The 27863-nt window shown below is 39.3% G+C and overlaps 1 protein-coding gene across 1 annotated transcript in view; it reads right to left on the reverse strand.

Annotated features, from left to right (window-relative positions):
* The window catches only part of KIAA0930 (KIAA0930 ortholog), an 85983-nt gene that overhangs the window by 20279 nt on the left and 37841 nt on the right, over window positions 1-27863 (reverse strand). Inside the window, exon 2 of the mRNA XM_085324441.1 lies at window positions 16942-17090. Coding sequence (XP_085180567.1) covers window positions 16942-17090 — 149 coding nt within the window. The remainder of the gene's footprint in view (window positions 1-16941; window positions 17091-27863) is intronic.

Here is a 27863-nt window from a genome sequence, read left to right on the forward strand (position 1 = left end):
TGTGAAGGAGGGTGGGTGGAAAAGACAGCTCTGTGCAGAAGAATCGCAGTTCTGGATAGCAGCCCCATTTAATCCTTCTAACAGGTACACTTTAACAAAAATGAAATAAAAGCTGGCCTCCACACATTCATCTCTCTCAATCTAACCCCTCGAAATCAAATATGACCCCAGATTGATGCTAAGCTCATGCATCTGGTAGCTSTTTGGAGAAAAACAGTGGGGCACGAATGAGAACTCAGAAGTATCTTAGGGCAATAGAGGAAYCTTCATCTCCAAGAGTCTGAGAAGGCTTGTGAAGAATCTCCTTTCTCACTAGCAAAATGCAGCTAGCTTTGGGATAAAAGGAAAGAGTGCAGACAGCCWGCTCATCGTTTTAGAAGCAGGAGCAAGGAACAGAACTTATTCCAGGTGCAATGGGAGACTTRTGAAGACTTAAAGTTCACTAATTAATGCCTCACATGCCACAGCTTGGTAACCACTGTTCTCAATATTTCCCTCCAACAGTACTGATAAGACCCAAATACTAAATATGAGATTTTCAAATGTACAAAAAAAAGGGGGTGGGGCAAGGGGGAAAAAATCAAGAAAAAAATATATATATAGCCCCAGAAAACAAAACAGCCCTACAAACAGTAATAAGCTGAACTGACTGATATAAGAAATACGAAACTTGACTTGATGCAGTGCACAGAGCTAGACAGTGGTATGCCGCTTTATCAAGCTGCAGCAGGGGGCTTAACCTAACAAAACTGTGTGTAACATAAAAGAGGATGATTAGTAGCACACTCAGTATTTAACRCAAACACATTTGCTAAATATTTGTTAAAATATCTCTAATATTATGACCAGATGACCTAGCTGTAGAGTCAGTTCATGAACTCTTGTTTTGGTTAGGGCAGAGAAAGAAGGGTTCATCAGAAAAYAGATTATTGAAAAGCCAGAATATGCAATCAAAAGAGTATAGTACCTGTATATATATTTCAATTCCTTTGGGAAGAATAAAGCTATATGAAATATAATGAAGCACAATGAAACAGTATATTTCAGAGCTGACATCATCATCAGATAACACAGAAGTTGAATGCACTCTTTTTGATTATTATTTTTTCCCCACTTACAAATATCTTTCAAAAATGTCTATAGATGCATATATCAACATTTGCTTTTTTGCTGTTGTTTTTGTTTCTTTTAAAACTCCTAACCATGATTTTTTCTACTGGCAATATACAATTCCACAACGTGAAAGTTACTGTAAAAACAGGACTGAGATGTGAGCAGTTGAAGGACRTATTCTAACTTAAATTCGCCTCCGAATAAACTAGGGTGATATTTGCCCTTTTTGTACCTATATGCATAAAAATATCATGTTCACAGGATTCCAGAAATATCCTGCGAGACAGAAGCTGTCATGTCACTGAAGGAAGGCAATACCAAGAGGACTGGCCGAAGGCAYGCCTAACTGAGTAATTCCAGGGTAAAACTCCAGGTCTAACTAATTCCTGGCTTAAAATGACCATGTTCATAGCAAATATCTGATATCTTTGGTGATTCTGCCTTCATATCCACAAAGCCTTTATTTTAACCTAGGCCGAGTTTAATCATTTCTTAGCAATAAAATTCAAATCCCACGTCACAGACCTCAGTGACTAATGTTTTCTGATCAAGTRTTACAAGGTGCTTGGGAAATTAAATCACATGAACTATTTCTCTTCAGCAATTAGGAAGTTATTGCACCAGATTTTTCACATAACACCCCTCCCACTCTATTATAAACAACGGCAGAAAAAGACTTCTCTTTAATCAGYCGTGACACTTTTTTCCTACGAACTAATTTACAGAAAGATTCTGCGGACAGTATAACTTATGAGTAAGGGCATCATACGTTACAGGGAATTACTGCCATGGTTGTTTACTCCATGCGATAAGCCCAGAAKTCTCAGCTATATTCAAAAGGAAATGTATTTAGGGAAGTCAGATTAATTTTGGCCGGGCAAAAAAGCACATGGAGCATGGCTCTCGGCCTGACAGGGCAAGCCATCCAGGGGACAGCCCATCTCTTCCCAGTTACACAGGAGTCATCAGCAGGCAGAAGCTACAGGAGTACCACTAACTCAACTCAGCAAAGACACAAAACMGACTTCCTGATGCTTTCCACTATGCACAATATAGTGTAAGTYGCTACACAGAGTATATTGTAAGTTGCTCACCCGTTATCTCAAAYGGCTTTGTTCTGCAAAGTCCATCTCTCATTTGTTCCTAAACAACTGCTTTTGAAAAAAAAGAAAAAAAAATCCCTAAGACACATCACAATAAAGCAAAGCCCTAGATCAGAGCTGGCCTAAGCAAAAAGCAGCTTCCCAGGAGGGTCAAGTTCCCGCAAGTGCTGCGGCTCACAAATCAGTCTCAGCTCCCTTGCCCRCCATGGTGCTGGAAGGGCCAAGACGGATATTTGATACCAGACAAACAGATTAACAAGCTTAGTCCAAGTGGGATGGGCCAAGGATGCAAGAGTAACTCCCTCCATAGGGTGCCTGCCCGAGAGCTGCACGCTCATCTTCCTGGTGTTATACACAAATTGTATATAAGCCAAAAATAGAAAAATCAAAACCTGGAGATGAAAGCCTCATTTCTTTCTCAAGTTACTTATGCTGCAAAATAACTGCAATAACAAAATCAAGTATACACTGTAGAAACCACAGCTACTTTTCAGTTAGCATCATGGGATTTTCTTAATTTAACATCAAATTCGAAAATGAAGGGGTAAGTGCCAGCATTTAAATTAAGTGAATCATTTTAAGTGAACTCAGCACTGCAAGAAGGCATTTGGGACTGACAAAATGGGAAATGGGAGACTAACATATTCACAGTTCTGACCTCCAAGCATTAGCGCATCAACGAATAGCAAAGCTATCAACATCTCCGTAGATTCCCAATGTAATAGAAACCATCATGTGAGTTTAGGTAAGTCAGCGTTGCCAGAGCTGAGGAGAGTCCTTCCTGACTGCAGAGAAACATCTACCTTACAGATATTTAGATAGAAACCATGTTGTAAAGGGGAACCTAAATTACTTTTTTTTTAATGTTTTCTTAAAACAAAAACAAAAACAAAAACAAAAAAAAAACAAACACATGCTTTCAGGACACAGTGTTGTGATTTTCTGAGCCTAATGCACGTTGTCAAGCGTAGACTTCCAGAGTTAAGCATGGTATGGACAGAACATGCTCCTTTTTCAGATAGCTGAGCCCTCCCAAACAAATGAATCTGTTTCAGTCTGGGACACAGGAGACATACTGGGTCTTTTTTCAGATCTACTACAGATTCTCTTTGCCACATCCCACCTCTAGTTTGCTTATTTGGCTTCAGATTAGACGTGCTTTCCTGCCTGGCTGAAAACTTATTAATAAAAAAACTGCATAAGTGCTTATTATTTATTCCCAGTAAAAATTCAAAAGCCAAGCTGGATTTTCTTGCTCAAGTCAAGCAGATTGCCTTTGTACAGTTTCAGCAAGCTGAAAATGATTACGTGGCCTTTATAAAGCCTTCACAGATTACCGAGTTTAAGGTCGGAAAGGAGCATTGCATCAACTGGGTTGGCCTATGCACCAGGGCCATCTTACCCTGTTACTTTTGTACAAAGCCCAGTTAATCACATTTTACTGCACAGGAAAATATCCTGTTTTCAGAACTTGTTCCAATGACTAATCACCCTCTTTGGCTGAAAGGATGCAACTTCCTCATTTAATTCATCTGCTTCTCTTTTTCCAGACTCGGCCTCTTGCATGCCTATTTCTACTGTATCAAGAAGTTCTTTAATATTCAGTGTGTGTTGTGTTTTTTGTTGTTTTTTTTTTTTCACATGAAGGAATTAACATACTATAAATTAGTCATGTTGATATTCTCTCATAAGAACTGAGACAAGAACAAAATTTCTTTAAGAGCTGTTTGTGCCTCTCATAGCAGCCTTCTCTGCACTTGGTATTTCACAGTCGTTTCAGAAAAGAAACACTAGACCTCGACATAGCTTTCCGGCAGTGGCACAACACTGCTGTACATGCTCTCGCTGTTCCCCTGTTCACACACCTCGGGATTACACTTTTTCTGCACACCACCGCACCAGAAGCTTACACCAGAGCACTCTGCGAGCTCTCTATCCCCCCTGGAGCCTGCATGCGTTCCTGGCACTGACGTACTGCACTACGGGAAGAAACTCAGACTCCCCCAAGATCAGATTGCTCTGTCAGATCCCCAACTCCCCAGGATCAGATTGCTCTGACACTCATGCCCTAATTGCAACTTACAGACCAGCAATTTGTGTCATCCACAAAGCTGAAGCAGCTGTGATTTCTTAATGCCAGTCACCGATCTCTGCAGAACCCCTCCTAAGTGCAAAGACACAGAGCACCTATTGCAGATAAACACTGATGTATTTTATTCCCAGAAATATATATGCCTTTTCAGAGATGTGCACATTATGAGATTGTTATCTTTACCAAAAAAGTAGCGATGGTTTAAAAAAAAAAAAAAGAAAAGAAAAAGAAAAAGAAATCACAGATATTTTCTGTACTGGAAACCAATATAATGTATCCTTTAGTTTTGCACTTACAGACAGATGAAAATTTTTTGTCATAAAGCCCAGAAAAATGCATATGAGACTGAAGTCCAGGTTTTAAATCTTTATGAGAAACAGTATTTTTTCCAGTGTGCCTAATTGCTCCCCAAAACTTTCAGCATAGGATTTTTTTTTCTTTTTTTTAAATTCATAATGATAACATGAACTTTAGGGAATTTAGCTTCCTAAGCCAACCTCCTCCTCAATAACCCTACTCAGGAGAGCATTAATTCTATAGAGTTCCCAATACATCAGAGCTATTTGATAATACCTGTATGAATTGAAAATCACCTTGTTTGCACAGCTTAGCTCACAAGTCTTTAAAAAAAACTCTCAAAAAAGAAATCTATAATCAAAAACTGTTATGGGCTGTCAGCTGGGAAGTATGGAAACAATGGGATAAGAAGGACATTGTTTACAAGGAGTGGTATTTTGTTGGCATTCAGAATCCATCCAACAAAGCAGATTCTGCCTTTCTTTTTTTAAAAAGTATAGTAGCATACAGGTCTATCTAGCCATAGCACTACTTTTCAGTCTCCTAGATGACATTTGCTAAGAAATCGTAAGAGGTGATGGGATGGGGAGAGGGGGAGCGGGGGAGCATTCGAGACTTTTTCCACAAAGTAACTTAAAAGCTCAGCTAGGAAATACAGCTACTCTCTCCAGAGTAGCTGGAGTACTGAGACTGAAATTTGACTTTTAGGCTTTTACTTTGCCAGGTTTGTGGTTCAAAGACAACAAGGAAAACTAGCAAGAACAAGTTTATTTCAACAACCATCTTAAACTAGTGCAGAATTATTCTGTAAGGTGTGCATTCACTAGAGCACATTTTCAGAAGACCCCATCACATACTCCTCCGAGCTATTCTGAAGCCTACTGGCTTGCAACTTTAGAAGTATTTTTCTCACRTTTATCCAAATGTTTCCCTATAACTCCAAAATGTTACATCTTAAATCCTATCTGAACTAAACTGTCTTTCTAAATTCAATCACTAAAGCAACTAATGCCTTTTTCTCCTATGCTTCAGTTATCCTCCCCTGTCCAGCAGCTCTGGTTTGTTCCACTCTTTTCTGGTGTGTTATCTTCCAGCCACTTGTTTTGCTCTCCTTGTTATTTCCCATTTTATCCATCTCTTTTCATCTATGAGGTACCTTTAAATAAATGGTACGTGCCAGACGCTGTCATTCCCCACAGATGTAACATAGCAAATTGATCTCATCGGCAGGACAGTGTATTTTCTGTGTCCTGTTTCCTGGACACACCACTCCACTCCTGGATATCTAACATTTTATACTTTGACAGATACCTATTTCACCATACAAGTGCTTTGTGTGCGTGTGTGCGTGTGTGCGTGTGAGAGAGAGAGAGAGAGAGAGAGAGAGAGAGAGAGAGAGAGATGTCTCCATGCCCCAGGTGCTAAACCTACAACTTGAAATAATTTCATAGCGTGGACACCAGCATCTCTGTAGGTGCAACAGCACAAGCTTGGCATAGGTTAGCAGCTCAAGCATTTAAGCATCCTGATTCCATTAGGCAGCTTCACATGCAGTATCGACTGTGGCATGAATCAGCAGCCACTTGGAAAGTAATGAGCTGTTTCACAGTCTGCAAGCAATGCCCTCTYTCACACACACCCCCTCCAAATGGAAATAATTGCTCCCCAGGACACGTCAGCCACCATGCCTTCATCAGAAGAGCTGTCTCATGCAGTTGTGATACTTAGCTGCTTTGCTACTGGATTCATACATAATCAATACATAATGATGCTGCGCACAACACAAGGCATTTGTTTATAAGCTTGGACTGTAAAAAAAAGAATTACATTTTATCAGTATAATCAACTACAACTGAAATCTTTCTCTTAGGGAAAAGAAAGAAAGATCTCTTAAAAAAARTAAGAAAAGAAAATCAGAGGAAAATATTTCAAGTATAACAAAGAAATGCTGCTAAATGCTAGAATCGAGCTATCAAGCAATGTGAGAGAAGAAAAAGCTCAAATAACCATAACTGGATTCTCAGGCTGGGTAGAACATTAAAACACCTTTTCTTTCTTGATCTTATGAATATATATATTACAAACAACTTGAAATATTTAATTTAGCGCTAACAGTGCTACTATATCAGGACAGGTCATTGAGAGAAGGAGATAGGATTTTTTAGAACAATAGCTACATACTAGAACTAATTGGTTAGACAGAAAGAAAAACTTTTGGGCATAAACAGCCATCTTCTGCTCCTCCTGTTACAGGAAAAAAAAAAAACTAATCTATTTTTCTATGCAAAGACATCAGTTCTCACTCCCAAACATCAGCTCTCAAGTAACTGGAAATATACTATTCCAATGTATTCTCAAAAACCAATACATTTTTGGACTTGCATCAATCTGCATTGTCTCCATGACTAATGTCACCAAGATATCACTGATACTTTGTAGGCAGCAATTAAGTTGTTAAAAGCAACTGAAATGCCATTTCACTGTAGCTCCAAGAGATTTCTGAAACTTGCCACCAACTCGAAACAATTCAGAAGGTAAAGATAGTATTCCAGGAGCCCCCAAGACTATTTGATGCAGAAATTAGGGTTTTTTTGCAAAACAAGACATCACTAAGTGTGGCCTGGAGGTCACAACTCCAATCTCCAAGACTTTGGCTTCATATGCGTTTGGCAAACTGGGAGGAGTCATGCAGGCATGTCTATAAAGCTGTGTTTTTGTGTTCTGTAACTGAGGCTTCCAAGCATCATTGTCCAACAAACACTCAATGAGACAACATGAACTGATCTCACTAAGTCACCCATAAAAATCCATCTGCTTGCTCATCCACTCAGCATTGACAGACCTGTCTCTATTAAATGGGAAGAAAAACAGGGAAGATTGGCATTTTCTGCAGTATGCAGAGAAGCTTCATGGGAAGGGTGCAGCACTAGCCCTGCCATATGGAGAAGCTGCACAGGGGCCACTGACATTAACAACAGATCACACTCTCAGCCTTGCCTAAGTATTATCTTRGATAAATATTTTAAAGGGAGACAAGTGTATTTAATAATGTACTAAAAGGAAAAAGTCATTCACACGTCTTACGGAGTTTTCATCTCAGAATTACTGGTTACTGTGATTTTTATTGGCAATGGCTTTAGAGGACAATGACAAGAAAATCCTCCAAAATAAAATTACAACTTCTTTTTTCCTGGATACTATTAATTATTTAGAATTTGCACCTGGTGCTACTGGAACACAGTCTGGAGCCCACATAAAAGGCAGCACAATTCCCAGTAGCTATGGTAACTAGACACCCACCTTAACTGTAAAGCTGAAAGTCCACTGCAATAAAGCAATTGTGAACTGGTTTGCACAAGAGGTGAAGTTCAGCTACAATCAAAACACCTATTTTGTTATTTGTTTAAATATTAATTACCTAGAATTCCCCCCCTCAACCACCTGGGAACAATCAAAAGCTATATCAACAGAAATAGCCATAAAGTATCTTAAAAAAATGATTTTATTTTCCAGAGTCTTCAGATAAATTGCAACAGCAAAAAGATATTTCAGTCACCAGCACCTTGTGGAKGTTCCTTCAGAGGTCCAAATGGCATAACTTGCAAGCCCAAATGAAGTAGCTCATATTTTCTATRATTTATTACTCAGGAGAATCTGTTCATAGTTTTGGACTCCCTCTTCCACTTGTTGACGAGAGAAATGCTGGGCGATTACACTTCTGCTGCTCATTCATGACCTACAGGTGAGAGACTTTGCAGAGCAGATCATCCCAATAGGCAGCATTTATGTCCTAYTTCTGTAAATGTCACATTGACATTTAGCTTGAATATTCAACCTGGTGGATTTACTGCAAACACTACATGAATTTGTAGGCAAGGACATGCAAGGGTGTTTGCAGGTGGAATCGAAGCCTTCATACRGCAGTGGATTATCCTCTCTCATCTTGCAAGTTTCAGGATGGTTGATGACACATGAAAACAATTTCTGCAATGGCTACAGTTCCTCCTCCATCTCATACCAATCAGGAGCTCTGTGTTTAAGAAGGCTACCTGCAAGCATGCTTCTGAAATYGAAAAGTAAGCAAACAATTTGCTCTGCTTTTTCCCATTTATCCACAAAAATCAATCTGGATCCGGAAAACAATTCAGGTCAGAATCATTCAGGCTGTGTTACAGTAATAGTCCCTATATTCCTGTCTTGAAGATGCTGTTCTTGTTCAAATAAGCAGTCAAATTTGTTGTCAAATGTCTTCTCCACTCCTGTCCTCTTTCTCACCTCTCATGTATGTATTTAGGACTTCAATATAATAGCAGTCACCTCAGGTGAATGTGAGATTGCTGGATAGATCTGATCTTAGAAAAGGAGTAGGGTTACTGATGTAATGATACGTTTAATGAGGGGAAAAAAATCCAACAYTTGGTTTAAGGGAAAGGGACTTCCACAACCCACTGTGAGTTCCCTCCTACACCCGCCCAGCTTTCTTTCAAATATACTGGCCACCTTCAGATAAATTTGACAGGTCTCGCAAATCATGTTTTTGTGACAACTGCTGATAAGAGGAGAGATGTCCAACTCATTACTACAGATGAAGAAAGGCCGGGGAAACTCGGTCTTTTCCTAACTTCTCTGCAGACATTTACTGCTACCCAATCATGACACCTGCTATCTTTTGCCCAAGCAGCAACCAAAACAAGCAGAAAAGGAAGTTGCAAGGTAAGAAATGGACTATTGCAGCAGGGATACTGGGGACAGAGAAGGGAAATCAGCTGTACTTTGGAGACTGGAAAGGACCTTGGAATACCGCAGGAATGGTGTCAGGGCAGAGAAGAGAAGCAAGATTAGTGGAGAAGGATTTTTGATTTTTTTTTTTAATACAAGAGATGAGGTATATCTACAGAGAAGACCTGGCTTTATTATTCCGCAACTCACTGAACAGTGAGTTTCAGCTTTTATATTTCATAGGAGTGAGATCCCTGCCCACTGAAATCAGTAGCAAAATCCTCCAGAACTTCAGAGGATCTGCGATCTCACCTCAAAATTTGCCAACTATTTACAACTTCTACTTACATTCTTCAAGGTAAATTCGTATCGGTGTATCTGCAGTGGTTTAGATTAAAACATTTAAAAACATGGCAAACCACTATAACTAYGACCATATTGCAAGGATTACATATTACAATTACATATGGCAACAATTACACACGTAACTATGAAGATTCTCTACATAGGGCCTTTTCTTTTGGACCAAAGAAATTTGCTAGGCTTATAACCCCATTTCACTAAAAGCCACAGACCCCCTAAGGTTTACTGGTCTTTAYATATATTTTTTATAAAGTGGTAATTACAAATAAAGTGGTGAGTGCTTGGGAAAGCTAAAAAGCCCCATCTGATCGAATAAAACCTTTCCATTTGATAGAAAAATCCACAGGGCAGAAGACAACTGCACTGTAAAAATTTAATTTTACATTCTGTTGTCACTTAAAAGCTCCACAAGYGATCATGAAACTGGACAGGTATGTTTGGGAAAGACATTTACAAGAGAATCACTTGTATGATTAACAGCACTGTAATCTTTTATTCCTGAGGAYTGGTATCAGTTAAGGAGATTAAAACAGGCAGTGATTTCAACATATCTGATAAAGTTCAGCACAGCTCTCAGTCACCTAAGTTTAGCTTGCATCAGGAAAAGACCTGAAAGTTAATTTGGGATTTTAAAGAGAGTAAGACAACAAGAATATTTTTTTTCCCTCCTAACAATTAAACAGGATTTAAATCCTTAAGAGGATACTATCACTATGAAATAGATGGCTTAGGAATTTTTCCTTGTGCTAGTCAAGAGATTTGCAGGGAGAAAGCTTCAGAGACCTGTGAGCAGCACCAATGCAGGGCTCTGCACATAACCATGCCATACAGGTGCTTCGACTGTAGYGAAGTGCTGTTAGACACTTGATAAATGAAAAGGAGAGTAGGAAAATGCAGTAGATCACTTATCTTAATCCCTGTAAGCTTTTCTGTGCTGTGTTCTACCTCCTTTTAAATAATCTAAACAATGAGATTTCCAGTATTTCTGCKCAAGACCCCAGACTTTGTTCTATTATCAATTCTGAACTGAAAACTTTAACATCAGACCCCATTTATCTCTAACGCGACAAGAGTAAAATGTTTCTGGCTGTCAACTGATGTGATAGATTAGCCTGGATACATCAGCCTCCTTCCCTCTTCAAAGCCAGAAAACACTCTCCTGTAACCTCTCCACCTCACCACTCTACAGCAAAAACAGCAACAACAAAAAAAACACACACACAAAAAGCTGTTTGCTCCCCTCATTTGAGGGCATACACACTAATTTTCAAGACTCTTCACTRCCTTAAGGTTGTTGCTTTGAGGCAACAAAATTGCTGTGCTTGACACACTGAAAAAGTAATCTTAGCTGTTGACACTTGTATTCTGAATTGCATCAACTTCCAYTCTCTGAACAAGATGCTACATAGATGTTTCAACCTCTGTAAATCTGCTGAAGCAATATTCATATTCTGAAAGGGTAGATCCACGTGTGGCTATTTAAGTGTTATTAACATATGGTCTCAGACCACAGAATAACAGGCACAATACGTTGTTCACTGTTGTTTCATTACTGCATTAGTTTCCCAGTTTTCTGAATTCCTTCACAGAGGAGCCCGAGTGCCTGAAGCAGCAAGCAGCAGGCTTACCGCACAGCACAACCAATAAAACAGGGGAAGGCAGGTTACATCATTAACTAAAGCAGCAATTACATGGTAGAAATAAGATTAGAATGTTAAATCTTTACTTTTTTTGTAAATCCCCTCTGTTGGATGTGTAAATATAATAATAAGAAACATCAGAGACTTGATCACAACAGTCTAGAGCTTCGATTCAATTGCAGGGTTCAACACTGAAAACAGACATTTTGTTATCTCCAGGAAGCAAGCTGACACTGCCTGGATAACCCACAGACCAAACACACTAAATGCACTGCTGAAGCAGCAGCCTGATGAGGCTTYTGGGAAGCTCTAAGCAGAGACTGCTACCTTCTTCAGTGTGTGAAGCTCAGCTTAGTGGTGCTCTTCTGACCTTCAAGCCTATGGTGACTCAGAAATGCTGCGTTTGTGGTATTGAATTATTCATTACAATTTTATCAGTTGGGGAATTAGGCTTGGGTTTGTACTCTTCCAATTGAAATTTCCTTCTGCTACAGAGGAGAAAGAGCTTTCTAGTCACTGGACTCAGGGCTGCCATATTTTGGTGTAATTTCTATTAAATTCACTTCTGATTGACACAGAGTTTGAATTCTTAAGAAATTTCTGCAAATACTCAAAGCCTATGATTAAAAGCAAGAAAAGGAATTCTCCAAGAATACCCCTGTAACACACACTCCCTTTCAGAGATGGTAGTTTACAGACCATAGCACCAGAAAGATTTTTCAGCTGCATACTTGCTTTGCCTCAGATATGAATTTACCCTGCCAATAGGAGAGAATATGAAAGCATCTCCAAAACTAATGTTCATTAGCCTGCTAGATGCATTGCAAGCACACTCCCAGGTCACAGGTACCTGGATCCAATTCTATATGGGGAAAATATGGTCTCAATAAGCCTGTCAAGGTATTGTTCTCTTCCTTTCTGCCAAGAATTCTGTCAGCATACACAGGAAATTAAGATAGTCTTCAGAAAAATGGAACAAGAGCAGAAGGTATCAAAAAGCAGCTTTTCTGTGTTCATCTGTTTAGAGAACCAAGTAAACGTAAGTAGAATAGCATGAGAAACACAAGTATTAATGAAAAGGTTAACTGCAGAGTAAAAGCCAGATCTTTCGACTTAAGATGCTGAGTTCCTTCCAGAAAATAGATTTGATAACACTAAATATAGCCTGTTCTTTTTTCACAGTCAGGTTCTAGAATGAGAGCAACATGTGCTAAAAGYTTCTGCTCTCCTCTTCTTTTGAGGCCACTGTTCCTACTCAGTGGAACTGCAACACAGCTCCATGAACTTTGCAAAACAGAAGCGTTGAGACAGAACAGTTGTCCTGCTATACTGATCTGTGTGTAGAGTAATTATTGTTCGTTCCCATATACTACCAATGCACAACAATGAAATAGAATACAATAGTAATGCCACAAGTTAYGGCAAACTAAGCTCTTCTGAAGACATCCTGCTTCTATACAGCATGTAAAAAAGTGCTGGTCTGAACGGTACAACAGAGACAACAACGTAAAATTAAAAAAAAAAAAACAAACAATTCTGCTGTACGCTGGGTTCAAGTTGTTGGATCTTCTAGCTAGCCAGAGRGAGATTCAACTATGTTGAGTGTATGCTATGAGTTTCAATAGGAATCACGTGCCTTAAGTCATCTGGCTTCCAAAACTAACCAGTTCCCCACCACAGCCGATATTTGTTATGCCACAGGTCCAGATGTGCATAGCTGTATAAACCACGTCTCATGTTCTGTTCTGCTTCTGAAGCTGCAGCCACAACACTGGTAGCTTAAGCTTCTGGAAGATTTAACAGTCTGAATGACTACTTCACATGCATTTGGCAGAAACTCTCCTCTTCCACATTTGCAGGACGTGAAACAAAACACGTCAAGCTCAGAACGCACACTGAAAGTGATACTTCCTTTCTCACTTCTTGTGTTTATCTTCGTTATACTTTTGCCCTATAAATGCGGCACACTTTCAGGTGACAAAGCACAATGCAAGACTGATGGGGTTAACGCGGCATATCTCTGCTGGTATGTTACTCTTTGAGGTTTAATCTCAGTTTCCCTCTTTAGCAGTCTCCCTCCACACCATACCAGTATCTTCTTTAATCCCATGAGAAAGTAAAGCTCTTTTCTACAGAAGAGATCAAAAGCTTGCAACTGKAACAAAGCGTAATCCTTTATAAGTGCCTATTGCATTGGAAAGAGGCAAAATATTAAATCTCTATCTACTACCATTTTCAAATCAGAATCCCATGTCCAGTCACTTTAACCTCTTTACAGCTTTGGGCAATGTATAACACTCTTTGGAAGTGAGMATCAGGGCTTACTTTTTGGAAGGTTGTTATTAGCTGGTGTGTGAGGTAGCAGTGAAAGGATTTTTCTAATCTTGACATAATGATGCATAAAAAGCCACAAGGCAGAGTGAGTCCACCTTAAAAATAAAAACTAAAAATCCAAACAGCAACAAAAACCCCACCCTACTAAATCTCTTAACTTGGAAAAAGGTATGTTCCACAAAGCCCTGCCTTCACTTAACCCAACAGAYGGGTTTTGTGATTTTGCTCGAAGAGCCCAAGAGAACAAGCCTCTTCAAAACTTGGCAATGAAAYCTGTAGGAGCATTACTGTGAAATGCCAAGGAGAACCAGTGCTGAATACACTTCTCTGGAAGCCAGGAGTCTATGTAATGGACATAACTCAGAATTAGATCTGGTCCTTCTGCCCTGGCACAGACCATATTTAAGAGCTTAACTGCTGTTACATGTGTACATACACATGCATTGGTGTAGCTGAACAGATGAAAGATGGAAAGTTCTGGAGACTAGGTTGTCCAAAATCAGACCATCTTAAATTTCAATTCATCGTTGTATCTACTGATACTGACACAAAATTGAAACCCCTGTTTCAAGCTGTTGTCACTGCTAAAGSTCAATCCAACCCCCTCTCATTCAACTTTAAACAGAAACTAACTAATCAAGATCCTAGAYGAGCAGGATATTTTTCTGCTCATCTTCAGTCTATTATATTTTGATTTTAAAATCAAAATATATGCAATTTTAAAATGTTATTGCTGTCTCTTCAGCTCTTGTAGGCACAGGAAAAAAAACGTAAGTACCAATGACATTGAATCATATAAGATAGCCATCAAAATCTGAGCACTGATAAACTGCCACTTATTTCTTGTTTACATGAACCATTGCACCATGGCATGTAATGTTACATGCCATGCAAGGGCTTCATCCCAGAAAACAACCATCACTATTGTCCATATTCAGACAGACAGCCTCTCTCTTCCCAATCTGTTTGTGCCATTGCTGTTATCAGTCCTACAGCAGATTACTGCGCTCAAAGCTCCGCAGATTTTATTTCAAATACCAACTAATACTCAGATCTATCATAGGATAACAATTCACCTCACACATCTCCTTGCCAATGTTTCTCAGTCCCAACCTACAACAGCAAATGCAGAAGACAGACTAACAAACACATAGGGTCTTACAGCAGAACTACAACGACCTCACATTACTGCACACCTGAGCTACAAACAGACCCRCTGCTACACTTTAGAGTCAGCCCTTTGCACAGGCTATGGAGAAATCAGTTCAAAAACTGCTGTAGTGGAGAAGAGATGCAAGATGGAAACCCGAGCACAAAAGTCCTGCTTCTAACCCTTCACGACTCCCCAAAGCTCGCTACCTCTCCCCATTTCCCTCATCATCCCAGTTTACCTCTTTAAGACTAAATAAGAGCACAGAGTTTGATGGTTGGCAGGGATACTTGAGACTGTTTTGAACTTCTAAAAATCAATATCGAGCTTTTTCCCTTTCAATGGTATGACTTTGCTATTTTGATGCCCATTCTTCATTAAAGTACTGACAAAACTACAAACTAAAGTCAAAACTTGTCGAACCATAATTCAAAGATTGAGGTGGTTGTTGAGTGTCTCACTGCACAGCACAGGCTCAGAAATTAGATACAAAAAGCACCTGGAGCTACAAATCAGTCAGTATCAGACAGAAGGGGAGCTWCACATATACACCAAAAGAACTCCAAAATTACAAAGTTTTATAAAGCACTTGAAGTTATTTCAACAGTTACAGGAAAGATCCATTTCTCAGAGCTTAGGTAAAGTGCAAATGGTCAAGGTGGATTTACAAAATACTGGAAGTGCTACAGTTCACAGCCCCCRCATTTGTTACAGGAAGAAATTCACTAATGCTGACTTTTTAAATAGCTTCTACTCCTGAAAAACTCTCACAAATCAAAAATGTTTATGACCCTTTTATGAGGGTTAAATAAAGCTGCGAGAGGAAATGCCAGGATTTATTCCTCTCCTTGGGGATGATGAGTAAGTTCAAACACTTTAAGCATCAGAAATTGGTCAGGGGTCTGTAAATAAGTCTGTTTAAGTGACCAAGCTTCTTCAGAGATTCACCTTCCTTCCCAGGGYAGAAGAAGAGGTTAAATGAGCCAGGTTTTTATTAGGCTAAACCAAGCCAAGTTGTTTGGTATGAACAGGACTGAAGCTGCAGTCACTTAAAAGATGAGTAGGATCAATGTTTCCTCTGCAATTGCTAAAGTTCTAAATACGCTACCCTGAATTCTTCACCAGAGATTATTCACCCACTAACCCAACAGAGAAAAAGCAGTATTTCACTTCTTGTCTTCCCCTTAGTAGCTGCCATGATGGAACCTGGRGTGAGGGTGAATGGGGGAAAAAAAGAAGATACTTCAGCCTATTTCCTGCATCTCCAATAAAAACTCAGGAAAACATTTCAGGATCTCTCTAACAACAACAMCACCCCAGCAACTGTGTTTCTTAACGCTGCTGCATTTTTGCCCGGAGAACCTGGATGTACATGGTTTAAAAACAAAACGAATACATGTACATATCTGTGATTCAACCATACTGTAGGTTATTTACTTTTGTAGGTAAGCAGAGGAAGTTTCACCCAGCAAAGGGGAAATCTGTCATTAAAGGCTGAGAAGCCTTGACAACTATAACTAGAAATACCTGTGCAGCAGCATTCGGCTACCTCATAACTTATTTTAAGAAACAATACTTCTGAAGGAGTGTATATTGTCTTAAATGTAGGTTGTATGCTTGAAAATACAGCAGTTGCTTCATTATTGGTCACCATTGTTCTCAAGTTCAGGAGTCTGCGTGTATTCTGCTACCAAGTACCCAACAGATCCCAGATGCTCTAGCATCTTAGGATGAATCCTTTCAGAATTACTTCAGCCATCCTTCTTTTTCCTTCTTTTCTAAAGATTTAAATTGGCAATTTAAAAAGTACTATAAGTGCAAAATAAAAAGCAGTGTGGATACCCCTCCCTTCCCCTAAATGCAGGCTGACCAAACTAACTCTCCAAAAAGCATGCAACCTCACCGATCTCCCCGAATTTGAGAGTGAAGCTCGTTTACATTGCTGTTGGTGTTTATAATGTCAACCACAGTATTTCCCTGTAGGTCAACTTCACATAACTTGCTGTAGCAGGGAGAGCTGGAGGTTCCTCATAATTGCTTTGCAATTCTTTAGACATGGCATGCACTCCAGACACCAAATCTCATGTTACCTTAAACTTCCCAGGTTAAAAGACATCATTGCTCACTCACCTTTTTCCCCTCTGTGCTATCACCACTGGCATAGGATAGTTTTCGACGGACGTAAAAAAGCATATCATCTTGCCGGGGGGCCCATTTCTCCATAAAATACGTTGAAAACATCCAAGTCCAGAACACAATGCGGTCATCTTTGAAACACCCTAAGAGGCATAAAAGAAAGGAGAAGTAAGAGTTGTGGAACTACCACTACCACGTTACATTTGATTGTGCTTAATACAACATCTCCTATATGTGGTATCTTCAGGTGTCCAATCCTAGGAGAATTGCTGTTGTACAGCTCAAAGGAGGACATTCAAAGTGGCTCWGCAAAGGTGTCCTTCAGTCCTTGGCCACTGTCAACCAGCACAGCCTTCTACCAACCAACCCATCCTTCAAAACAAACATCAGGAATATACCTTAGGAAACAGACTATGCCCTGTGCAMGTGCTGCTATGACTGTGCCACTGAAAAGAACACGACCAGCACATTGAGCTACACCATGTCAGAAAAACACTTAAGGAGCAATACCAAGTAATACCAAAGGCATGCAGTATATGCTCCAGTCAATGACAAATCCATCTGTTGTCAACAAGTTCGTTACATGCTCACAGGAGTGCAGCCAATCCTCCTGAAATGTGCAGCCATGACACACCTTAAATCAATATCTAGGAGCAAGAATATACCCATGCAGGGCTTACTGTAATTCACCCTCTCTTTGTCAAGGCCAGCACTTCCTCAAGGGTAAGAGAAGTTCTGAAATCACAAATCCCAAATTAAACAGGGAAAAACAGGAAGAGAATAGGGAAACAGAAAGARGTGGCGGCAATCAAGCTTTGTTCAAAGAGGAAAAACAACTTACACGGCAGCAGCAACAGCATGACAGTTAGCCTCTCATCTGGAAAAGGAGCCATGGTACAGGTTACACCACATCTACTGAAACTCTGCAGTGCAACTAGCTATAGTAAGAGAAAAAGATGCTGCATCTCTTCAGTGACATAATGCCTGCCCACTGGTAAAGATCAGAATCTAGCTATGCAGAAAGAGAAGCCAGTGCTGTGACTGGTAACAAGGGTGATGAGTTTCCTCAGTGCCCCTCCGCCCTCCTGGATGCTCTCAGAGATGGAGTATTGCATCCTCTCACTCTGAAGCCCTACAGCGAGCTTTGAAACCTCAGAGGAGAGAGGTACTATGAAGAATTCATTACTGAGAAATGGAAAAAAAATGAAGTGGATGACAGATCATCTTGGTAGTTTTACATATCAGACAGGGTGCACGAGTGCATGCAGCTGACTACACAGCCTCCACAACTGCTATCTTTTCCAGTGGCATACTTCCCTAAAAGTTGTATACTGGATGCCAGATTTGTACATGCACATCACTCCCCTGTTGCTGGTGCATCTCCCTCCCTGCAGTACACTGCACATACGAAGTATTTCTGCGGAGTGAGAAGAGTCTTGCATACAACAGGAGCAACAACTATTTACAGAGATATCTGAATTAACTTTTAGAAGATTTTCTAGCCAATTGCAAAGAAAGTTATACATCCGGCAACAATGACAGTGATTTTCCTTGTGTGCTGGTGGCTAACTTCAGGGCTTCAGAAAGCAATCAGTCTTTTAATCTACAAGTATAATTTAGCACATTTTCCTACCTCATTATGTGTGCAATATTTGCAAGCCAAATCTTTCTTCCAATCTTTCATCACTGTGGTGTGCAGGAGATTAGACTTTCAAATCTTTTAGTGTACAAATGGATGATTGAAATAAAAATCTTATGTGTTTGCAACTAAATACAAAAGCTATATTGAAAACAAAACGAAATTCTACTGTAGGACCATGCACAGAACACACTAATCAAAATTAAGGACAGTATTTGAAAACATRTCCATAGTTGATTATATTTGGGGGCAGGGAGGTAGAAAGGAAGCATTAATGAAAAGGCTGAGAGAAAACAGGAAAGGGTTAAAAATGGTTAAGGTTTCTAGTGTGGGTTAATTTGGGGGCAAGCTGCAACTGCTTTATTCRAATAGCTGTAGTGAATTCACTGTGACCACCTGAGCCAACATGGAACATAATGTGCAATTGTAAATAAGAATCAGCAACAACTTTCAAAACTAACTAGTTTTACCAGGGAAACAAGCACGCACTGGACAGATGAGATCTAGATTACTGTATATCTGCTCCATCTAAATGCCTCCCTTGTACACAGGATTGTATAGCAAACACATATATTGGGGAACCTAGCAYGCAAAGAGAGATCCAAGTGTGTTCAGACTCTCAAGGCCAGACTGGGAAAGGACGGGATTATCATCTGTCAGTACATTCACAGATAAACATTAAGATGACAGAAGAGCTATTCAGGCTTAAGGATATACTGCTGACACAAGAACAAACAGCTCTAAGCTACCCCCAACATATATTTAGGTTGGAAATTAAAAGCAGCTTCCAAAGCTTTCAAGGTTGGTTCAGGAAGAGCCTTCCAAGACGGAATAGTGAAGGCAAAAAAATCCCAACAGCTTTTAAGATAGAGCTCAGCTTGTTTAGGAAGGTTGATGTGGTACCAGTGACAGCAGACAGTATGACCCAGTCCTGCCTCTATATTTAGCAAAGACTAGAAAACAGGGCATGCATTCATTGTGATTTATTAATGGTCTCAGAGAAACTTATTAAATCTGCTGTATTTTGATTATCTAAATTCATGGCCTTAATATAGAATTAAATGGGTGGAGGAATGAAGGGGAAGAGAGGGAGGGAAAGGGCATAATAGATTTGCCCTGAATTTCTCTAGAGTTTTAAGAAAAATCAAAGAAAAGAAAGAAAATCCATAGACTTTAAGAATCATCTCAGAAAAAAATCACGTTCAAAAAATGCAGCACTGCCTTCAAACTTAGCTTYGCTTCATGCATAAGCGCATAAAACAAGCCTAGCTAAGTCATTCTAAAATTTGTATGAAAATCTTTTTCTATCAGTCAGAGATGCTTACTGTTGCCTCATGAAAGAAAAACCAAGAAGTTATCTAAATCTAACATTGTAAATGAAGATTAAATTATTTTTAGATGGGAGAGCAATCTTATACCTGCAAAATTCAGAGAAGTTACCATATAAGCTGTTTATATCATCAGATGTTTTACATAATAATGTAAAGGACTTAATACTCTCAGAATGATTTATGGGTGGTTAGAGCATTAATACTTGTAAAGAAACGAAGAACAGAGTAAGATACCAGGAGTTTATACATACTCCTACAATCGCTGCGGAGCAAAGGACAAACTGATTCGAAGTATATGACATTAGTCCAAACAGAAAACCAAGGCAGAAATGCTGCTGCAACAAAGCTATTTAAACACTGCACCACTACAGAACACTTCAGGGGAAAAACCAACCTCAAACTCTTACAGCAACACTGAASAGCAGGCAATTCAAAACCCTACTTGCCACACAAAACAAATGTAAAATGGTATTCCCAACTTCAGAGACATTGTCAGTCAGTGGTGTAATTAAAAACAGCTTGAGGTTGTTTCAAGTGAAACGGCTAAAGGACTTTTCTTGAAAGCAAGAGTCAAATCACAGCAATCCAGCTGCTTTTAATAAATTTTGGTAGATGGGAGGAAGGAAAGGAAACAGCACACAGCCTTTAAAATCTATTATTAAATGGCATTAGCTCGGAAAGGAGGCAAGAAAATTTGTAATTCTAATCCAGATTGATTTTTCTCTTTAAGTAATTTCAATTTCACTGTAAGCCAGAAACTGCCAGATCCAATAGACCCATTCAAGCTTGCCTTCAACTATTAGGTCCCCTCAAAACAAGGCAAATCTCTACAGTTATTTTGGTAGTTCATCACTTATCACTGGAAGCCTTCCAGCTTTGCCAAGCCAAAACCTATTTCTTAGAAACTGCTTTTCAAACTATTGTTTTAAGTAATGGTTTTGAAAGGGTCCAAGCTAACAGCCTGGTGGACAAAATTATTCTTTTAAATATGCAGAGTAACAGAGTAGCCTTGATTTTTTAGACTCTGTTATGATACTCTGTTGTGGAGCCTCAGCTGCAGTGGAGACAGCAGGGCGCAGAGTAGCTCAGTCAGCATTACATGACAGCAACCCAAGACGTGGACAGGGCCAGATCCCAGCTGGACTACTGGCCTTAACGCTCTGCTGTTTTTCTTGGTAGTCCTTCTGCCCACTCGCAAGTGCTGAGATCAAAAAAATACAGACCATTTTTCTCTTTAAGTCCAGAAAATTGTGAGTTGGTAGCAACTTTCTACCATGTTGGTCCATCACTGGTCTGCACAGCTCTCAGAAGATGATGTGCATGCACACATACATGTATGTAACTGTTAAGCTGAAAGACATCTAATAAAAACATCTGGCACTTAAGAGTACTGAAGGTTTCAACTTCAGTATTTGAGGGAGCACTTCTAAAATGTTGAGGACATTATTTTTGATAGAGGAGAACTTGAGCCTTCTGCAAGGCTARAGTGGCATCATATTGCAGAAAAACTAAACTCTAATCTACCGTCCAAGATATGCAGCATGACAGCTTCCTGCAAACACTCCTCCCCTAACAAATTTTGCTTCTAAATGAATAAAATGGAATTTAGAATTCAGACTATAAATCTTAATATACTAGAAGTCAATTATATAATTATGAGTGCTTTGTAATGAATAAATCCTAATTACAATGATTTACTGCAATGATTCATTTACATGGATTTTATCCTCATTAGAAGCAAGATTTATGCCAGCTGCTATGAAATAAATTTGTCTTTTTACTTACTAGATTTTAAATCGAGCGTTTGCTTCAGAAATTGACTCTACACAGCAAGATCCACAAAAGGATTTTTTTTTTTAATTATTAATGCTTTCCAAAGAATTCCTCAATGAAAAGAAGTGTCAGCATATTATTTTGCTTCAAAAGAATAGAATAAAAGATTTCCCATTTGGTGGATAATTTTTTCAGCATTTACAGCTCTGAGCTCAGAGGAACAATAATTTCAGCTAGACAGTTTTCAATGCYTTATTCCCCTAGTCTGCCATGAACTACTCTCAGCTGCGAGACATTGTAAAAACTCATTCCATCCAATTCTGCCACAGTACTATCATCTGTAAAATAAGCATTCCATCCTACTTAAATGTTCAGGTGTTAAAGGATTACCAAGATCTTTATGAGCCCAAAATGGAAAGCAAGCAAATTTTCAAATTGCAATTAATTTTTGTTTCAAGTTTAGCAAAGCATTCTGCAAAGAAAACACAACAAATGCTTAATATCAGCCACAGACATAACCTTCCACTATTCCTGACTCTAAAACAGAGATAACAGTTTCCCTACCCAATCAGGTGCTGCATGCACAAATCCACTAAGATAATATGAAGAGGAAAAACAGAATATCATTAAAGATGAGAGAATCATCTTATGACAAATATATCATATGCTTCCTTATCAAGGGGTCACAATATCTCATGAGGAGGGGCGAGGGATATATAGAAGCTAGTTCAAAGCTGAATGAAGAAAAACAGTCTAAATCAAAGTATCTTTCCTTTCCTTCCAAGTACCTCTTAAAAATATATTCTGTATCACCCTGCCAAACTCGTGAACACATATCACAGGCTTCTTACAGCAACATATAACACTTTAAATCTTGGCTCCATAGCATATCTGCAAGAGAGTTGACAAAAAATTTAAACTTCAAGCATACGGTCACTAATCTTAAAAAGTTGAGAAAAAAAAAAGATCAGGCCAATTAGACAGATTACAGCTGCTGCGCCATACATACACMTTTGCCAATAGATAATATTGTATTTCTCATATTTGTCACCTTTTCTAAGCAAAACTAAATGGTAGCTGTTGCCATCATCCCCAAAAATCAATACAGTTTCAGCACACACTTAAATTTAAAGCCTTCCCTCAACAGATAATTGCCTCAAAGGCTTGAAATAATACRAGCCAGAAGTTGCCACTCAAATCAAACACAAATGTGCTCCTTTGTGAGGCAAGGGAAAGATATACGTATCAATATGTTCAGGAGTAGACTAYGAGGTCTTCCATTAAGCTCTGAATAAATCCATGTTCCAAAACACTTGATGTTCAAAGAAATCCAGCTTTTCAGTTGATAACCTCACTTTTTTAAAACATGGAAGTGACTCAGCTGATTAAATATATGTTAAATTTAATTCTTATGCCAAAATAAATGCTAACAGACACATGAATTTTTATTCTAAAAAAAACCCAACCAAACAAAAAACAAACAATCACATGTTACCTTACCTGCCACAGAACTTAATTTTGAACCCCTACGAAGTCCAGCCATGTAGCAATGCAGTTTCATGATCTGTATTTGTAAAACACCTATCACCTCACGTGCCTATTTACCACTTGCAAAGTGACAGAACTGCAGTCACTCTAGGAAGAAGGGGAAAAACTCAGTAACACGAAACTTTGATTCCAAGGACACAAGTATAATCTTAAAGTATATTTGACATTGACTAGAGACGGCCCTTTACTGCCCAGTGCTCCTCTGAACCACTTAGTCTCTGCCCTAACTCTCATAAAACACATTTTTATTCATATAATTACACCCAGACTTAGCCTAAATACTAGTGTCTTATCTTTTATCCACAGAAACGATGCAATCAGGGTAATGCCTCACTAGCCCAAGGAAGGTCTGCTGCAAACAGGGTTTTTAGGAGGTATGGCTTCCCTGCACCATGAGACCACACTGAGACCACTACCTAGCTATTGCTTCATTGCATGGGGTATAGTTGCATCTCAAATGCAAAGATTAACAACTTTGATTTCAACATAGCATTAGTTCTAAGTGTCTGAAGAGCAAGAACTTCAAAAATAGTTTATCTTCATTCCAGTGATTTAGAATTTTTTTCAACATTACACACGTCAGCAACAACTAGCTTTCTGTCTCCCTGGAAAACATGAAATAGCTCATTTATACTACAGCATCATTTTCGGTATCATGAACAAGCTCTTCATTTCTGTCTAGAAAAGGAAATAATCCATGGAAATTAAACTTTTCCAGTACTTCACAAGGTTTTTAGGACTATAGATTCTTCCCAGCTAAGAATCATCCATGAATCACTTCGATTTCACAGAAAGTTCCTTATCAAAATAGCTAGTGAAATAGATCCAGACAAAAGTCAGAGAACAAAATTTACATCTAGCATTTAGTAAAGTGTTTCTTCCTTATGAAGGGTCTGCAAAAAAACTAAAAGGTATGTTATATAGAAGATGTTTTGAATATAGGACTGTTTGCTTATATTCCAACAGTAACAAAACACAGGGATAACAATTTCCAAAGAAAATCTGCATCACAAGTGACACAGATTTCAGCCTAAAATTTACAGCAACCCCGCCAATATAATAAAAACAAATATTTGGTGAGGTGACTCTCCGCTCCTTTACTCCTTCCCTTTTCTTCTTTTCTATTTTTTTCTTTGTTTTCCTTTTCTTTTCTTTTTATTAAAAAAACAAACAGATGAGAGTAATTCTACCAACAGTAACTGTTTCTAGAACGGACCTAGAGAAACCTGCTTTTCAACAGTTATAAATTGAAAGCTTACCCTGAATTTACTGAAGTCAGCCCGAAAGCTCCCAATGCCCGTAAGAGTGCACTTTGAACTACCAGGTCATCTGTTGCCTTGGCTATTACAGATCTTGATGTGATAGTGAGGAAATTCTGGATGGTGCAGGATCAGCTCTTTGCGCTCTAATAGTACTAATAACTGTAGTAAGCAACAATTAACGTCATACGTACTAGCAATCAGCAGATATTCAACACTTTTTGGCAAGAAAGCAGAATACCGAACTTTGGCTTCAAAGTGGTATTTTCTGAGCTTTTCCTATCAAATGTTGCACTGAACTTAGCAGCACTGTGAAGATGATTTTGAAGCTGGGATACAGAGGTTACATGTCAAAGAGTCTGATTATTTCATCGTTAAGGACCAAGAGGTCCTTCCAGCCACCACTGTGGCCCGCTGACCACCACATGCAACTGACCACCACGTGCTGTTTCCAGCAGAGAGCAGAATGAGATGACTCAGCAGAGGAGACATCAATCTCCCAATACACAGGTTTGGGACAGCCCACTGCACACAAAAACTTCATCCTACTGCTTCGGAGCTGGAGCTTACACTGCATCCCAAAACCAGAACACTGTTGTCCTTTCCAGAACACTGCAGATTCCTTAATTTCCCTCAATAACCCTGGAAAAATCTCTTAAAAACCTCCCTCTGAAATTTGGTACTTGGTAGGTTCATAGCCTCAGTTAAAGGTTTTTGACACAGAAGAGCTGTGCAGTTTTATAGTTCCCAGTATGCACAGCTATTTTTGGTGAAGAAATACTAGAAAAAACAATATTGTTCATTTCAAAACTCTAACCTTGTCAGTTCTGGAAAAAACACATTGCAAAACAGCTAGTTAGAGCAAGAATATGCTCCTAAAGGAAGATAAAATTTCCCTTACAATTCACAGGAAACCAGTATATTGTCACAGGAAAGGATTAGCACACTAGGCCCTGGATATTGGTAATAGGTGGTAAATTTATAATTTCCAGGAGTATGGTTGCAGATAAACACAACCAACTTTAGAGCAGAGGTAAAAAAAAANAAAAAACTCCAGTTTTCTGAGGATAGCCACTTGTACAGTAAAATACACACACCCAATCAAAGCATATACTTGACTTCTCAAAGACAACAAAATGCATTATAATCACGGGAATTGTAAAATTTTAAAAGCACCTAACTTAGATTCTGTCTAGATCCCATTTCAAAGCAACTGCCAGCATTTTAAGTACAAGTTTCACTGAAAACCATTAAAAATGGAATTCAGAAGTCATCATTATTAGACACATCTTATTTCTCTCTCTGCTCCATCCCTTTATTTCAGAATTCCCATTGTGCTGCTCCTTTTCCCCAAGGGAAAAATCAGGATATCAAACCAGTCAACTAATGGACAGAGACAGAATAGAGTTCTTCGTATAGAATTTTCTAAAAAATGAGTTTTCAGAATTCCATTCTTGAATACATTAATACCTTCTCCCCTTTCAGAGCCCTAAATTTCTCCACTAAATACAATTTATTTTAAGGTTTTTCCATAAAAAGAAATGAACAGATTTTTTTTAAGTGACAACAAAAGCATCCAGGATGAAAATGAAGGACTAAATCAAGATACTGGAAAGGTTACTGAAAATGCTAACAGATCTACTGAGCCAAGACAAATCCTATCACAAACAGAATCAGATTTTGCAAGATGCCATCACCAGAATTGCTCTGAATTCAAGCTCTATTCTAGTATCTACATGTTTATAATATATGACGCTTAGGAACAGAAAGTAGCAGTGGGCAATTCCTATTCATGTACAAAAAACCAACATATTACATTTAATACACCACTTTTCCTGGCTACAATACAGGCATCTCAAACGGACTGTGTCATGTTGGAGTGCAGGTGGAGACTAGAAGTGATGACTCTGAACAGTAAATATCTTCTCCACAAGGTCAAACTAGCGCTCAGCCCTCTTGAATATTTTATAAGACATAATGCAAACGAAATGCATGAAATAGCTCTTTCAGTAAAGGGGAATATTTCTTAAATTAAATAAATAATTTAAAAAGCCACTTGGAAGTAGCAAGCAGTGAGAAAACAGATATAAACACTTTGGCAGAAAAGGATTACGTCTTACACATCCTTACTTTACCTGCTTCAAGGGAACAAAAAAAGGTTACGTTAACTGAAGACAGCAGTTACACTTTTGCTCTCCAATTCTAACGAAAGACCGCGCTGCCCTGCTTTCGGACGCTAACATTCACATCTTATTCTCCCGTTCAACYCAGCCCAATCCCGTTCAAACCCTTCCATGCGGAAGGATGGACACAAGAGCACTTCAAGGTTGTGTGGGGCACAAAGGGGGCCCACTGACACGGGCTCACGGCTGCTTCGCCTCTGGCTCAGGCTCTGTCCCTGGCTATTTGGGCGATCCCCGGGGAGCTGCCCAGTGACTCTGTGCCCCACTTCTCTCTCAGGGAAACAGGGTACAGAATAATTTCTCTTGGAGATCTGCCTTGCTTATTTACATTGCAAAAATACATCCAGTCCATTTTTGACTTTGTTCTCATTTTCAAGGCTTTACACTTCTCTAACAGTCTCTGTAGTCTCCATGGGTATAAATAGCGCATGCAATGAAAGCTGTGCTGGCTGAAATAACCCAAGAAGAAACAAAATGCATGCCTTCCTAATTCAAATCCCATTCTGCGAGTGCTAAGATACTATTTTAAGGCTCTGTTCAGCCCTTTCAGCCCCCGGGAAGCTTGCAGAGATGTCAATAACCGCGTAACGTGCCAATGCAGGGACCGCGTATCTTTGGGGAGAAACGCCTCCGCGCTGTGCCACTGGCTGCTGGGAGGCTCCCGGGACAGCTTCCCACTCACGGCAAAACAGTGATACAAGAACTACACGCTAGGTTTTCACAGTCTGAACGTCTGAAAGTCCCTGTGCTCAGGCTGCAAAGCATACAATATCCTTTCGAGGTTTCTTTTTCTGTTCCCCTCCTTCATACAGCTGTGAGACCCAGCCACAGCCAAATTTCCTTCACAACCTCAGTAAGTGTAACCACTCCGACAACCGAGCCCCGCGGAGATTTTACCGAACGCTGCTTGAACGTTACCTGGGCACACCGCAGCTAAGCAAAGACAAAGCAGAGCGTGATAAAACCCAAACTGTGGAGATATCACCACCAAAAGCATGCAGGCACAGGCAAGAGCCTTTAACACAAGCCCGTTTGCCAAACAGCTGAACTACAGATTGTGCAGTTCACAGTAAAATCAATTTTGCTGATGAGTTGTACTACAGCGAGTGTTAACTGCATGAAAAAAGACAGGTGTCCAACAGATAAATAATATAAACAAAGGGGAACATTACTTATCTTACAT

Source organism: Rhea americana, unplaced genomic scaffold (genome assembly GCF_003343005.1).
Source record: "Rhea americana isolate MKP2758 unplaced genomic scaffold, rheAme1 scaffold_91, whole genome shotgun sequence".
NCBI classification, from domain to species: Eukaryota; Metazoa; Chordata; class Aves; order Rheiformes; family Rheidae; genus Rhea; species Rhea americana.